This window comes from Pipistrellus hanaki (genome assembly GCF_964339955.1).
Source record: "Pipistrellus hanaki genome assembly, chromosome: 7".
In the NCBI taxonomy this organism is placed as follows: domain Eukaryota; kingdom Metazoa; phylum Chordata; class Mammalia; order Chiroptera; family Vespertilionidae; genus Pipistrellus; species Pipistrellus hanaki.
In genome coordinates, this window is record NC_140509.1 from 65,865,388 (window position 1) to 65,882,858 (window position 17,471).

The 17,471-nt window shown below is 39.8% G+C and overlaps 1 protein-coding gene across 1 annotated transcript in view; it reads right to left on the reverse strand.

Moving 5' to 3' along the window:
* The window catches only part of ARFGEF3 (ARFGEF family member 3), a 133,070-nt gene that overhangs the window by 86,870 nt on the left and 28,729 nt on the right, over window positions 1–17,471 (reverse strand). Inside the window, exons 3-4 of the mRNA XM_084890649.1 lie at window positions 5,695–5,776; window positions 2,046–2,177 (exon numbers count right to left, since the gene is read on the reverse strand). Of these exons, the coding sequence (XP_084746775.1) occupies window positions 2,046–2,177; window positions 5,695–5,776 (214 nt within the window). The remainder of the gene's footprint in view (window positions 1–2,045; window positions 2,178–5,694; window positions 5,777–17,471) is intronic.

Here is a 17,471-nt window from a genome sequence, read left to right on the forward strand (position 1 = left end):
GCAACAAAAGCCCTTGCCTTTTTTAAGCATCTTGGAAATCTACCTGTAAAGAAAGGCAGCCTACATTGTTGTTTTTCTTTTCTGACAATGATTGATTTCTTTCCAGACATTAATTACTAGTACCACAGTCTACTGTGGTGTCATTAAAAAGCTCATTAAGGTGGCTTTCCAGAATTTCCAGGAGAGTTGACATGTGTCAACTCCTGTGCTCAGCAAAGCTAGCAGAAGGCACTGCTAGGCTGTTCTTTTTCAAAGCAAGTACAGGTTTTCAAAACAGGTGTTACTATGGACATGACCATGAAACATCCTGCTTCTCCACAGCTCCTACAAAACAGGTACTTTCTCATTTTAATTTTTAATACATATGTCTGTACTCTACAAAAAGCAATATGCCTGGGAGAATTTCCAGATATTATGAAATCTGTCATGTGTGTCCATCAGTATGACACCAGAGCGCAGCCTTCAGTACTTTGAGACTCAATAGTAGATGAAGGACTAAGCAGACTAGACTTGAAAGTAGTAAAAGCAATTAACAAGGCAGCTGACCTTGCTTCTTCCCCAATAGTGACCAAGGGGGTAGTAGAAAAAGAAAACAAATTCAGAGGTGGTTGGTTATTTCTCGGTTCCTATGATTGCACAACTGACAAAAATATGTCAAAGGACAGGAAAAACCTGTACTATTATATTCTAGAAGCAAAGAGAGTTAAAGACAAACTCCTCAAGACCATCCAGCTCAAAGATTCCCAGTGTTTACTGTGTACAGGACTAAAACCCACCACTAAGATTCTGACTCAGCAGCAGTAGGTAGTAGTAGCAGTAGGTAAAAGTAGGAAGTGTGGTGGTAATATTTAACAGTTTGAAAGCACTTGCTTTATGCCAGATACTGTGCTGAATTCTATTACTCTATTTAATCCTCACAACAATCCTATTTGGTAGGTGCTACTATTACCCCCATTTTACAGATGAGATCAAGCCAGAGTGGTTAAGGAATCTGTCCAAGGGAATGAATCTATTAAGAAATGAATGAGGATTCTAACCCAGATAGGCTGGCTTTGGAGTCTGAGCTCTTCATTAATCACTACACTACCCACCAAGAGAGTTAGGGGAAGTTCCAGGGCATTAAGAAAATGCCATGACTGAAACCAAGCTTTTCTTTTCTGAGTAGAGAAACTGAAGCCCAGAGAAGTGAATCTCTTATCTAAGACAAAAAAAAAAAATCCCTCAGTGCACTTCCAGGAAGAAATCAACCTTTCTATGACACCAGCTATTCTTAAATATTCCTCTAAGGAGAAAATGGGCAGAGACATTATGGAAAGCCAGTCTGCTGGTTCAGGCTATTACTCTGACTAAGGCACTCTTCTGGGAAAGATTTCCATCCTTCTCCTGCCCAACTCACTCTTTACTCCAGGATATGACATACTGGAGAGTCAGTGTAAGGGGCTCCCAATCATGGTGATTTTCAAATAGAGATGGTGGCTGGAATGTGGGTGAGTAAGGTCACATAATTTGAACAGGGGGAAAAAAGATGTGATTCTGATATGGTTCCAAATTATGGTCTTCTTCCCCTATACCAACTATTCTAAGACCTTAGTGAACGTTGAAACAGCATTAGAACCCTGATTGTTTTAACATAGACAGGCAGGCAGGATACCCAGAATGATTGGATCTGTCCCAATCTAGAACTGCTCACATACATGATCTCAAAAAAAAAAAAAAAAAGATAAATACATTTTCTAACATTTGACATGCATGAGTGGGCCAAAAATCTTATAGATGCATCGAAATCATACCTTTTCACTTAGTTGTCTCTTCTGTTTAAGAATCAAGGTTACTTTGGGTTACCATAAGCAAGGATAATTACCATATATTCCAAGCAAAGGGTGAGCTAGCATGACCAATATGCAGAGGCATTTCCCAGAAAACAATAAGAGCTGCGGGATTGGGGGAGGTGTTGGCAGAGTGTGTGTGTGTGTGTGTGTGCGTGTGTGTGTGTCAGAGTTTGTTCCTGTGCCAATGACACAGGCTGGTAGCCACATCAAACCAACCTTCATCACTTCCACCTGCAGGTCTTCGTGGAGGGAGGGCGTCACTTTCACTGCGTTCAGGATCTGATTGAGCAGCTGCTTCTCATCAGAGTCTGTTTCCATGGATACAAACCTCTCTTCTGACACAAGCTTCTGTAAAGAGGCACAAGGCAGTGATCACAGAGGCTCTCCCCTGCCACTTACTTTGTTGTAGCTTAGGGCATACAGAGGGTAATTTTTTCTTAGGAGGCATGAAGCTGGAGTCCATTAGGAAAGGACTCCTGCTCTAGATGTCATTGAAAAGAAAACAACACATCAAACATTTGGTAAACTTTTTGGCAAAGTCTTCTTCCTGCGATTAGATAAGTCATTATATACTAGAGGCCTGGTACATAAAAAAAATTCATGCATTGGAGGGGAGGTCTCTCAGCCTGGCCTGCCCCCCTCTCACAGTCCGGGAGCCCTCAGGTGCAGGAGGCGACCTGGCAATCAGGGGAAGGTGATGCCCCATTACACCTCTGGTGCTGCCAGTACTGGCAGCACAAGTCTTGGCCGTCCCTGGTTACTTGATCCTTGGGCAGCCCTGGGCGGCTGGGCAGCTGCCATCCGAGGCTTGCCTGTGCCTCGGGCCAGCCATGGGTGGCTGGGGGCTGAGGAGACTGGGGGACTCTGGAGACAGGCATCACATCTTGGGTCTGTGGGTGCTGCCCTCTTTAGGTGTGGGACAGTCAATTAGCATATTCCCTCCTTATTGGCTGTGGGTGCTGCCATCTTTGCGAAGGTGTGAGGGTCAATTAGCATATTCCCTCTTTATTAGATAGGATTTTACCAAGTGAAATTCTAATATGGTGGGCACAAGGTTATTTGGGTGATTGGGGTAGAGCATGCATGGGCTAAGGCAAATCAACCCTCACAAGAGTCGTGCGCACACACACTCCTTCTGAATGGAGCTTGGTCATGGGAAAGAAGTCCTGTAGACAAATTCCTTTTCTCAGATGTTTACTTGTTCACTTACTATGGTGAACTATCATTTACCCAGGAATTGCTCATGAATCTACAAAACTTAGTGTATTTTCATTAGAAAATGACTTCTGCAAAAACCTAAACAAAAAGATGTTCACTTTCACCAGGTTTCCCAGGAGTCATTATGCCCCACAGGACAGCCCTTTTTTCTTTCAGACAACTCTTGCTTTTCATGAAATTCTTTCTTAGATTGTAACTGCCTACAGCTTCTGCTCACTTATCCTTCCCCAGATTCACACGGATTAGGCTTCTGAAGTATCTGAAATCAGCTGTGATGTCCATCTAAGTCTTTTCTCTATATAACCCTCCTCAGACACCTTCAATGAAATAGTTTCACAGGTGCCCTTTGGCTAAACATGTGGCCTTCAGCGTGAATGCAGGACCTCATGAGTGGTCTGACATGAAAGAGTAGTGCACCCTAAGGTAAACTGTGGACGGTGGATCAATATGGTGTATTAATGTAGGCTCCTCCTTGGTTAAAAAAAAAAAACATGAACCATTTTGGTGAGTGATGTTGACAATGGGGAGGCTATGCATGTGTGGGACAGAGGTGCATGGGAATTCCTTGAACCTTCCTCTCAATTTTATTGTAAATCAAAAACTGCTCTAAAATAATAAAGACTTTTAAAAATTAAAAATAAAAAGATGGCCGAGGAAAAGAAGGGAAAGAAATGGGGCCTTTGGTGGCATCACAGAGCTGGTACACCAAACCTAAAATGGCTCATTTATAGAATTCTAGTTATGTAAAATAATTAAATGTGTTTATTGCCTAAACAAACAAATGGTAATTCATAGCTTTAATCACATTCTCAGATCAAATGAGCTGTAAGTCATGCCACATTCTGTGCTCACTCACACTTGTGAATGAGAACACCTAATTCTCATTCACAAGGACTGAAAGTGAGCTGTTCTCCCCCCATTGTGTCCCAGGGCAGTGGGTTTGTGAGACCCAGTGAAGGACTTTCTATTAATCCCTGTTCTATCTGTCCTTGGCCACTTCAGTGTAGAGTCACTACTGTGAAGAGCTTTTGGCTTCTGATTGTCCAGAGCTATGCCTCTCTCTTTTAGCTGAATGCCATGCAGATAGATCAAAACAAGGATGGTGAACCTTCTTCTCAGAACTCTCTGACATTTGTGCCTGTATTCTCTCAAAAGAGATTTTTCACTATTATCTAGTGCATGCAGGGCAGCCCAGAGGTAAAGTTAATATACGAACCTCTTACTAACTACAGTGATAAAGACTGGGAAGGCCAAAAATATTGCCTGAAGTTAATCTGAGGTAACAAGGAATGGTAAGAGGAAGTTCAATGCCCACCAGGTCACTGATGCTATCATAATTAAATAAGCCCTTGAAATCACAGTCCCCTACCTTAGAGTGCTGGAGGGTTAAGAAAATAGTAGCTAAATGGAAAATCTATAAAGTACGTGAGAAAAAGGAACCTCAGTGGCAGGTGAAAGCAACCTTCCATTCATTTTTATGGTTGGCCCAAATTCCCTGGGAGAAGAGCAAAGTTTTTAATAACATTATGGATCATGTTTAAAAATGTCTAGTGCTACCATAAAATTAAACATACTTTATCTAATTCAGTTGGGGTGGGGGGAAGGAGTAAAAAAAGGTATGAGGGGCCTCTTTGAACTTAGAGAGCTAACAATGAAATTACACATACGGGTGTGAAAAGACGTCCTACAAATGCTGCTGATCCAAGGCCCTGCTGGACAAACCCCCGCAGCTTGAACCCCACAGTGCTTGCCACTTAGAAACCAAACCACTTAAAAAGTCAATGCATTTATCTAGCCATCTCTCTTGCGCTCTTGCAATGGCTCTGTTATGTAATGTGTAAAACACAAATGAACAAATGCTCAGAGAAGGAAATGTTCCCAAACAATCTAACTTTTCCTATTAGACCAAATTTATTTTTTCTTCTCCATCTTACTCTGAAAAACAAAACACATTATCCCACTTGCCAACCTAACTGTAGAGTAGGCAACAAAACAAAATGTGTCAGGTTTGCCATCAATTTTCATCCACAGAACCACAGGCATTGGGTGTATACAAGATTTCTTGGGATCCCTTATTCTCCTAAAAGTTGGACCTCACATAAAATATTTCACTTTTGGCCCTACCCGGTTTTACTCAGTGGACAGAGTGTCAGCCTGCAGACTGGATAGTTGTAGGTTTGATTCCAGTCAAGGGCATGTACCTCAGTTGCAGGCTCGATCCCCAACCCCAGTTGGGGTGTGTGTGGGAGGCAACCAATGGATGTGTTCCTCTCACATTGAAGTTTCTCTCTTTCTGCCTCTCCTCCTCCCTTCTACTCTCTCTAAAAAATTAACAAATAAAAAAAAATCAATGAAAAACATATCCTCCGGAAAGGATTAACAAAAAATTCACTTTTGTGAGGCTTAGCCGACTCCTCATAAATCAGTGTGTGAGGTCAAAGGCTCAATAAGATAATGTGGTATACAAAGAAATGTTGATGAATGTTTTAAAAAATCTTGTTATCCTCTCTGGTTGTTACCTAGTTCAATCAAAATTATGTCTGGGTCTTTAAACAGCTAGTATTTAAAATATTAACTGTTTGCTCTTTCCATGCCAATGCGGCCTGTCAATTTCTGTCGTCCCCAGTGCACTCAGTGTGAGCCATACCTGTATTCCTGCCAAGGCATGTTGGGCCAGCTTCATGTTCTTGGATTCCAAAGCCAACTGGAGAGGCAGGAGGCATTTCTCCCTGGCAAACATATAAATAAGGACATGTGAGCCCCGCAAAGTTGGCAGTCAAGTGTAAGGAGCCTTATGGACAACCCCATCCCTCAAATGCTGCCACACACACACCACAGAAACTATAACCAATCATGAAAATGCATATGGGCTTAAACAAAAACACACAGGAGAAAATCTGTGCAGAAATTATAGCATAGCAGCAGCTTGCCTTCCTAGTATGGCTCCAGGAAGACATAACACAAGGACTCTCAAACAACTGTTTTGGTGTATCAGTATTACCTGATGAGGCCCTCACTAGTCCATGAACATGCCTTGCTCTTTCCCAAATTAATAGCACTGATTGTACCATATACCTGGGATGAACAACCCTAGAAAGCACCATTGATACAGATTCCTATGACTTGCTCATTCCTCTCCCTCACCCAGGAAGTGATTGCACCACCAACATTACTTGCTTCATCAATATAAATTAAAATTCTATTAACTGGTCAGTTTCTCTCCAAATTAAAGTTCTCAATAATCATTTGTAATTTTTAAAATTTTTTTCTCTTTAGTCTCCAATAAAAGGTATACATGAATTTTCTGATGGGTTCTTAATAAACACATTTCCAAGACAGAAATACAAATTAATCATCAGTAGCCTTGACCAATGAGAAGTACCTGGTGTTATGGAAGAAACAAATAAAATACATGAAGAGCTACTTGGATATTTTAAAGCTTAAAAAAATAAATAAATAACTGGCCCTAGCTAGGTGCCTCAGTTGGTTGGAGCATTGTCCGGAATACCAAAAAAATTGTGGTTTAGATTCCCAGTCAGGGCACATTCCCAGGTTGCTGGCTCCATTCCCAGTCAGGGCATGCCAGGAACGCAACCAATCGATGCTTCTCTCTCACATAGATGTTTCTCTCTCTCTCCCCTTGCCCTCTCTGTAAAAGCAATAAAAATGTATCCTTGGGGGAGGATTAAAAAGAATAAGTAACTGGACACTAAAACATGTCAGCAATAAACCAAAAGGACTACAAAGAGAAACATGTCTGCTGGAAGCATTCATTCTAAATAATTAAACAACAGACCAAGAATTTTAATCAGCCAGTTATTTCCCCACAGAGTTACACTGGCACAACAAATGAAACACGACTTAATTCTTCCAGGTTCTTCTATCCCCACTTACACCAGAGCAGCCCCATTATTATGTTTTCTATTTTCACCATAGACAGAAAGGGTCATTGACTTTACAGAGTGTGACAGCCACAGGGTAAGACCACAGGGTTTCGTCTTTGGAGACATAAGGGCCACTGTTGTTGAACACAATGACCCAGAAGCTAATTATAGCTCTGATTCCTTCCTGTCCACTCTGCAGCTCTGCTGCTTTTCCATAGAATCCTCCGTCAGCAGCTCCATGACACATGCAGTGAGCATCACAGGCAGTCCCTAACGCTAGTCACAAAGACAGAACAAAAACAGGCTCCATTGTGAAGAGCATTCACCCTCCTAATCCTTCTCACCTCTCCCCTCACTAACTGGATGTTACAATACCCCTTTTTATGTGACGACTGATTAGATGCATGCTTTGACAGATGGATCAATTACCCAACTATGCTATTTACAGACGGGTGGCTAAAAATTTTGTCTCTGTTATTGTTATCATCAGCTTGTAACACTGCCATGTAGTCAATTAAAGCAGAATAGCTGATTTTTCCAATTTTGTTTATTTCATCATAACCAGTTCATAAGCTTGGAAAAATTAATTGGAAGGGTGAAGCCGAGTGAGAAGAAGAAATCACGGGCAGATGGAAAACTAACTGAAGAACTACAGAACTTCGTCTGTAAACCCTTAAAACAGTAAAATTTCCATCAGGATTAATTCACTGTGAAATAACTTTCATCTCCAATTGAGAGTCAGACCTGCCAATAAGGGCACAGTGCCAGTGAGCAAGTGCGCAGGTCCAAAGCTCCCCTAGTCTCACAGGGAGCAGGAAAAGTCTATGCTGGGTGGTCATGTGCTGAAAATGCACAAATATCACCTATTACTCACCAAGGGAACCAAAGGAGAGTAGAAGCCACATCCAGCAGCAACAAGGACACTCCTGGGAATGCTGACCCTTGGGAAGCAGCATGATGTCTGCATATAAACAGGTGCTCACCCGTGTTGCTCTGCCATCTGCAGGATCAGTCCTTGAAATCCTCATCCCCTCTCTCACCTACTTATTTACACTGCAGACCTGAGCCGGGTTGTGGACAATCGCCAAGACCACCAGGTTGCACCATGACTCCAGGGAACATCACCGAATTGCTCCCCATGCCAGTCACAGTCACTGGGCAGGACCGGAAGATGTAACTGGTTCAGCTAGGTTCTGGCCGAGTTAAAAGATATCAATGTTTAGTGGCAAGAACAGGGGCTGTGGAATCACACAGACCCGGATTCAAACCCTAACCATGTATTTAAATTGTGTAATCCCAGTCACAGTGTTGAACTCTGTTGGTCTTAGCTTTTCAATCCATAAAAAGGGCATCTTAAGACCAATCCTGCAGAGTTATGGGAAGGAGGACAGATAATATACATCCAAGGTTGGCAAACTTTGCCCAGAAAGAGGCAGATAATATTTTAGGCTTTGCAGTCCATATGGTCTCTGACCTAACTACTCTCCGCTACCACAGTACAAAAGCAATCAGAGCTGACACATAGATCAATGGACGTGGCTATGTTTCAACAAAATGTTATTTATTATATAAGAACAGACAACAGACCAGATCTGGGCTACTGGCTTTGCTCAGCCCTGGTACAGACAAAGGTCCAGCAGAGGTGATAACTTTCAGTACAGAAAAAGCAGATCTACTCTTGCCATAGTATTCAGAAAGACTGTGAAAAAGACATGGGGCTCACTGTCTACTTAGTCTACTATAATCTTTTTTTTATTTGTTTAAGTTCTTTATTGTTTAAAGTATTACATAAGTCTCCTTTCCCCCCCCCCCCGCCCCCTATTAACCTCTCCCTAGCTCAGCACATGCCCTCACCCCCCTACTGTCTGTGTCCATTGGTTATGCTCATATGCATGCATACAAGTCCTTTAGTTGATCTCTTACCGCCCCACCCACCCCACCTTCCCCGCCTTCCCTCTTAGATTGGACAGTCTGTTCGATGTTTCTATGACTCTGGCTCTATTTTTGTTCATCCATTAATGTTGTTTATTATAGTACACACATGAGTTGAGATAATGTGATGTTTATCTTTATCCGACTGGCTTATTTTGCTTAGCATAATGCTATAGGCTTTCTGAACCTTGTTTTACAGTTCAGAAAATGGTGGTCGGAAAGGTTTCAGAGCCTCTCTGATCATGTCAAGGCCACATAGCTAAAATCCGTTAGAAATAATTCAAACCCAAATCCATCTGATACCCAAAACCAAATTCCTTCCAACACTCTTTGGTCTCAAAAGATCAGAGCAAAGCAAGAACATATCTGTTTCTTAAACTTTTTTGGATCATAAACACACAAAAATCTGGCAAAAGACTCTTTTCTTAGGAAATCATTTCAGGGAATTCACAGATTCCCACCCCAAAATCCCAACTCCACATGGGTCCTATGTTAATATCCCCTGCTCTCAGGGTATAGACCCCTGCCCAAGTTGGCAGAAACTTCAGTGTCTGTCTCAGAAAAGGCGGCCCTGTTCCCTGAGCTTAGGGATCTGGTAGGATGGGCAGTAGCTTCGTGTGAGAGCGTGAGAGAGAGAGAGAGAGAGAGAGAGAGGGGGGGGGGGGGGGGAGGGGAGTGTGTGTGTGTGTGTGTGTGTGTGTAGGAGGTAAAAGGGATGCTAACTCTCCTCAGGATCCAAGGCCTCTCATCCCCTCAGACCCAGCACTCCCAGATCAGCATCACATGCCTCAGATCCTGACGCTGACAGGAAAGGAAAGAAGCTCACAGGGCACAATAGATCTTGCTGCATGTTCTGTGACACCATAAAAATCCTGCTGCCTAAGTTCTTGAAAATGATTATAATAGAAAAGAATAGCAGGGCCTGTTAACTGGGTCTCAGAATGAAATTTATAATGAAGATGCAACGTGGAACACACTCAGTGCCCTTTGCACATACTCTATTAGAATAAACCAGATTTTATCTTTCTAGATGCTGTCTCATTGGGAACAGGGAATACCAAAAATCAATATTCAATTACATTCTGCGATTGTTTCTTATGCACAGGCATGTACAAATCCACTCTTGCCTAATTAAATAAAGGCAGTGGCCCCAGGTTTCATGTCCTGGCATGTCATTATGTCTAAAAGCAGAATAATTAGCAGTGCTGCATATGCACCAGGGAGACATCATCCTGAGACCCGGTGTCTGGGCACGTCAAGGAGATGGAGCCTATTTCCTTAACTGCGTTATCACGCTTCACAGACCAGCTTTATTGGGATAGACGATAACAATGGACAAAGGGAAATTAAAATAGATGAGCAGGGGACAAGTTAGGATTTATCAAAAATTACCTTTTCAATACGTGCACAAACATGAACCTCAAGTAAAAATCAATGTTAGGTTGATTCCCCTTTGATGCTCTTCATAGGAAGGAGCACAAAGTTGCCTTAGATTTCTAAGGTCTGCTTACACTTTCCAATTCTAGGATTCTATAATCTAAGGCTTTTATTCAATAACCAGATTCCTCCACATCATTACTATGATTCTCGTTGAAAACCAGTGGCTTCTATGTGCAAACTACCATGCTACACATGTCCATACTTACTGTTTTATTGAACTATAGCTTTTGAAAGTAGAGATTTGTTAACAAATCAAAGAGATTGCCTGTCCAAGGTCACATGTTTGCAAATGACAGATGTGATTTAAACTTAGACCACCTGTCTTCAAAACCCATGGTCTTAGGCCTCTACCACAATATCTATTACCAGCAGACAGCTCCCCCTTACCTCATGTCTCCAGGCCTATGGCACACTGCTTTAAAAAACAGCAATCCCAAGTGAAGTGCAGCATAGTGAGTAGAGTCAATAATATTGTAGTAACTATGTAATTATGCCAGATGGGCATATAAATGTCTAACCACTATGTAAGACACCTGAAACTACTAAAATATTATATGTCAACTGTAATTGAAAGAAAAATTTTTAAATAAGTAAATAAAACAGCCATCCAAATGTTCACCAGGAAAAAAGATTGGGTACAGGCATCAGACAAGTCAAGTAAAATGATCTTATTTTGAGTGGTCCTTCATGAAGCAATGCATTACACGTGACAGCTGGTATGTAGCTGGGAACCTATAGGCAGTTCAGCAGGTGGGAAAATGTGGCTCTGGAGGCAGCTGCTGGGCTCAAGCTACAGCTATCACTTATTCTAGTAGTCACAACCTTTCCTAATTTGAATATAGAAGGTTTCCGCCCCCTTGTTGTGACACTGCTGATATGTTATGCATGCTTCTGAATACTGAAGCTTTAAACAGCTGGTATTAACACTGATGGATTTTCATTGATTAAGCTTTCCCAGAGCCATTCCATTGAGGTGCTTGGAACTGAATTGGTCCGTTAGTTGATTTTCTCTGCAGTACAGTTAAAATATTTCCATTTCATTTCTATTTCCATAAAAATATTTTTATCAGTATCAAGTCTTTTCTATTTCATAACAAAGATTAGAGTCATCTTTCAGGAACCGTTTTAGACCCTAGAGATACAGCTGTGAACATAATATCCCTATTCTCCTTCAGGCCTTCAAGATTTCTTTGCAAGCTGTTGCTGTCGTTAAGTCAAGCAAATGAAATTGCCGTATTTGTAGATTGAAAAGGGTTGCATATCAGCAATTTATATGATTCAATCTATTAAAAAATAATCCTAAATAATATAATGTAGTTGTGCTCATATTTTCCCTCAAGATATAAACTTTTATTGTCTATCATTTTATTATAAAAGGCATGTATATACATTAAAAAGTCCAAACAATACAAAGGGACATACAGCAATGAAAATCAATTAGGGCACTATTTAAGGAAGAACTAGACTGAATGTTAATGATGGGTATTTGCAGACAATGGCATGAGAGAGCTTTTCTTTTTTTATACTTCCCATTTGTATCAATTTTTATATAACTCTAGAGAATATCAGCAAAATCTGAAGAAAATATATTTTAAAGCTACAAAGCCATTGGCTCCTCACAAAAACAGTCATCAGTTGTGTTTCCTTCTGCTCAGCTCGAAAAGGTGAATGTATTTGCATGCATAAAGACAAAATATTTAAAATGACATTCATTTTCTTCCATTTCTTTCTGGTACTTACATTGACAATCCATGTTTGCCTTATAGCTATTATACCTGCTGTTCTTTTCCTTAAAGAAAACCAACCTTCAATTACATTATGAACCTCACTTTCTAATATATTTATTTTGTAACAAATGGACAATTACTGGTAAGTTTACCAATCATTTAAAAAAAATTTTAATGCTATTTAGATGCTCTTTTGTATTTGAAAATAAGGTGTGAAAAATAGAAAGTAACAAATATAAAAATATTTTGTTACATTATCATAGGAGAATGGTTTTTCTATTTTAAAGTTTTCACCTAATATTCTTGCAATATTAAAAAATACAAAATGCTATTAGTCAAGAAAACAATTTATAAAGAGTAAAGTTTTACTCATTTGAAAACTTTTTTCCAGATTTACTGAGTTTTAATTGACATTTAGCTTTGTATAAGTTCAAAGTGTACAATGTGATGATTTCATATATGCAATATTGCAAAATGAGCACCATAATAAGCTTAGTCAATATCTATCATCTCACAGTTATGTTTTTCTTGTGATGAGAACTTTTAAGATAAACTCTCTTAGTAACTTTCAAACATCCTATCTACCGTATTTTCCGGCGTATAAGATGACTTTTGAAATGAAAAAAAGTCAACCGAAAATCGGGGGTCGTCTTATACACCGAGTATACCCCGAAAATAGGCCTAAACCTATGTTTTAACTGTAAAATTAGGGGGTCGTCTTATACGCCTGGTCATCTTTTTTGGTTGACTTTTTTTGTTTCAAAAGTCATCTTATACACCAGAAAATATGGTAATAAAAGAGTAATATGCAAATTAACCATCACTCCATCACAAAGATGGTGGCACCAAGTCCTCTCACTCTCAGCCTTGCTGAAGTCCCAGTCCCAGTCCCAGGGGCAGCCTCTGAGAGCAGGGCGACCTGGGAGTGGCCAAGCGGGCCCTACAGACAGCGGGCCTAAGTCATCAGTAGGACATCCCCTGAAGGGTCCCGGATTGAAGAGGGTGCAGGTTGGGCTGAGGGCCCCCCACCCCCATGCATGAATTTCATGCACTGGGACTCTAGTAGAATATAATATTAAGCATAGTCACTAGGTTGTACATCCCCAGAATTTATTTATCTTTGAAAAAAATTAAAGATGGATCCCTTCATCACAAGAAGCAGAAGGGAAAGGCATCTGGGAAAATTAACCAAAGTAATAAAAATTTTTAATCTTCCATCTATCTTATATTCTCCCTAAAACAATGCAGCACATGAAAGTCAGTAGAAAAATCCCCACTTCTCTCAGAATAAATTTGCTTCTGTCTGAACAGCAAACTACAGGTCTATAGATCCCAGAAAATATGAGTCTGTATTCTTCTCTTGACTTTTTATTTATAGCAATAAAACATCAAGCATTAAATTGTCAAATTTAGCCCAAGATATATAAAAGCTAAGCATCAGGCTAGTCTGAATACATGGAAAGGTTCCCTTTAAAGCCTAATCCTTAGTGCTGAGATAAACTGTACTATTCAAGACTAACAATCATTCATCAGACACATGCTCATGTCCTCTCTACTTACACATCCATCCATCTTTAGAAACACCGCCCTTCTTCATGATTCTGCTTGACCCTACTAGCATTTTTTTAGAACCTCTCCTGGTAGGGTTAGAGCCTCCCCACCCCATACCAAAGGATACAGTGGTTGGTTATGCAGGTGATTAGGAATATTGATAAATAACTGTGGATGCAAATTTACTAACCCTCCTTAGTTCACAATGTCCTTGTGAAACCCTCTACTAAACAAGCAAACTACCCTACTAGTATTATTACAGTGGTATACTAAACTTAAAAACCAAGACCATGCTTTCAAAGGGGAGATCTCCAGGGTTTTATGCCAATTTCTGACCAACTTTGGTAGAATCATAACTGTTAATGAGAAATTTGTTAACATTAGTTTCTTTTTCTTTTTTTTTTTTTTTTTTTTTTTTTTTTTTTAATTTATTTATTTATTTATTTATTTATTTTTTACATATTTTCTTGATTTTTTTTTTATTGCCCCCCTCCCTCCCTCCCACACATCCCCTCCCTCCCCATAGTTTTATGTCCATTGGTTGTACTTATATGCATTTATACAAGTCCTTCGGTTGATCTATTATCTCCCCCTGATATCCCTACCCTCCCCACTGTAATTTGACAGTCTGCCTGTTGCTTTACTTTCTCTATATCTGTCTCTTGGTTCATCAGTTTATAAAGATCTTTATCATCCACCGATGTGTGAGGTCATGTGGTGTTTCTCTTTCGTTGATTGGCTTATTTCACTCAGCATGATGCTCTCCAATTCCATCCAGGTTGCTGCAAATGATGAGAATTCCTTCTTCTTTATGGCAGCATAGTATTCCATTGTGTAGATGTACCATAGTTTTTGGATCCAATCATCTGCTGACGGGCACCTAGGCTGTTTCCAAATTCTGGCTATTGTAGATTGTGCTGCTATGAACATAGGGGTGCATATATCCTTTCTGATTGGTGTTTCTAGTTTCTTGGGATATATTCCTAGAAGTGGGATTACTGGGTCAAATGGGAGTTCCATTTTCAGTTTTTTGAGGAAACTCCACACTGTTCTCCACAGTGGTTGCACCAGTCTGCATTCCCACCAGCAGTGCACGAGAGTTCCTTTTTCTCCGCAACCTCGCCAACACTTGTCGTTTGTTGATTTGTTGATGTTGGCCATTCTGACAGGTGTGAGATGGTACCGCATTGTTGTTTTGATTTGCACCTCTCGGATACTTAGTGACTTTGAGCATGTTTTCATGTGCCTTTTGGCCTTCCTTCTGTCTTCTTTTGAAAATATTCTGTTTAGGTCCATTGCCCATTTTTTAATTGGATCATTCATCTTCCTTTTATTTAGTTGTATAAGCTGTCTGTAAATGTTGGAGATTAAACCTTTATCAGTGGTAATATTTGCAAATATGATCTCCCACACCGTGGGCTTTCTTGTTGTTTTATTGATGGTTTCTTTTGCTGTAAAAAAGCTTTTTATTTTGAAGTAGTCCCATTTGTTTATTTTCTCTTTAGCTTCCATTGCCCTAGGGGCCGTATCAGTGAAGAAGTTATTTTGGCATACGTCTGAGATTTTGCTACCTGTGGATGCTTCTAGTATTTTTATGGTTTCCCGTCTGATGTTTAAGTCCTGTATCCATTTTGAGTTTATCCTTGTGAATGGTGTAAGTTGGTGATCTAGTTTCATTCTTTTGCATGTGTCTTTCCAATTTTCCCAACACCATTTATTGAAGAGACTGTCTTGACTCCATTGTATATTCGTGCCTCCTTTGTCAAATATTAATTGAGCATAGTGATTTGGGTTGATATCTGGGTTCTCAATTCTATTCCATTGATCTATTTGTCTGTTCTTGTGCCAGTACCAGGCTGTTTTGAGAACAGTGGCTTTGTAGTATAGTTTGAAGTCTGGTATTGAGATCCCTCCTACTTTACTCTTCTTTCTCAGAATCGCTGTGGCTATTCGGGGTCTTTTATTGTTCCAAATGAACTTTTGGAGAGTTCTTTCTAGGTCAGTGAAATATGTTGTTGGTATTTTAATGGGGAGTGCATTGAACCTATAGATTGCTTTAGGAAGTATGGACATTTTGATGATGTTGATCCTACCAATCCATGAACATGGTATGTTCTTCCATCTCCTTACATCTTCCTCTATCTCTTTTTTCAGTGTCGTGTAGTTTTCCGCAAATAGGTCCTTTATTTCTTTAGTTAAATTTATTCCTAGGTATCTTAATTTTTTTGGTGCGATGGTGAATGGAATTGCTTTTTTAGCCTCTGTTTCTGTAGTTTCACTGTTGGTGTATAGAAATGCCATGGATTTCTTGGCATTAATTTTATATCCTGCTACGTTGCCAAATTCATTTATTAAGTCAATTAGTTTTTTAATGGAGTCTTTTGGGTTTTTTATGTACAATATCATGTCATCTGCAAATAAGGATAACTTTACTTCTTCTTTTCCAATTTGGATGCCTTTTATTTCCTCCTCTTGTCTAATTGCAATGGCTAGTACTTCCAGAACTATGTCAAACAGGAGTGGCGAGAGTGGGCATCCCTGTCTTGTTCCTGTTCTTAGAGGGAATGGTTTTAGTTTTTGCCCATTGAGTATAATGTTGGCTGTGGGTTTATCATATATAGCTTTTATTATGTTGAGGTATGATCCTTGTACTCCCACTTTTTTAAGAGTTTTTAACAGGAAAGGGTGTTGGATTTTGTCAAATGCTTTTTCTGCGTCAATTGATATGACTATATGATTTTTATCTTTCAATTTGTTTATGTGATGTATCACGTTTATTGATTTGCGGATATTGTACCATCCTTGCATTCCTGGAATAAATCCTACTTGGTCATGGTGTATGATCTTTGTGATGTTCTTCTGGAGTCGATTTGCTAGAATTTTGTTGAGGATTTTGGCATCTATGTTCATGAGGGATATTGGCCTGTAATTTTCTTTCATTGAGTTGTCTTTATCTGGTTTTGGTATTAGGGTGATGTTGGCTTCATAGAAGGAGTTCGGAAGTGTTCCTTCCTCTTGGATTTTTTGGAATAGTCTGAGGAGGATAGGTTTTAGTTCTTCCTTGAATGTTTGGTAAAACTCTCCTGTGAAGCCATCTGGCCCTGGGCTTTTGTTTGCTGGAAGCTTTTTGATGACGGTTTCAATTTCTTCCCACGTCACTGGTCTATTGAGATTTTTAGATTCTTCCTGATTGAGTTTTGGCAGTTTGTATTTTTCTAGGAATATGTCCATTTCCTCCAGGTTGTTTAGTTTGTTGGAATAGAGTTGTTCGTAGTATTTTGTAACAATCTGTTGTATTTCGGTGGGGTCTGTTGTTATTTCACCTCTTTCATTTCTGATTTTGTTTATTTGGGTCCTCTCTCTTTGTTTCTTGGTTAGCCTGGCTAGAGGTCCATCAATCTTGTTTATCCTTTCGAAGAACCAGCTCTTGGTTTTGTTGATCTTATGTATTGTTTCTTTGGTCTCTATGTCATTTATCTGTGCTCTGATTTTTGTTATTTCCTTCCTTCTGCTTACACTGGGCTTTTCTTGTTGCTCTTTTTCTAACTCTTTGAGTTGTAGAGTTAGTTCATCTGTTACCATTTTTTCTAGTTTTTTGCAATAGGCTTGTAAGGATATGAACTTCCCTCTCAAAACTGCTTTTGCTGTGTCCCATAGATTTTGGATTGTTGTGTTTTCATTGTCATTTGTTGCCAGGATGTTTTTAATTTCTTCCTTGATTTCTCTGGTAACCCAGTCCTTGTTTAATAGCATGTTGTTTAGTCTCCATGTATTTGATTTCTTTGGATTATTTTTATTGTAATTAATTTCCAGTTTTATGCCACTATGGTCTGAGAAGATGCTTGATATGATTTCTATCTTCTTGAATTTGAATAGACTCTGCCTATGTC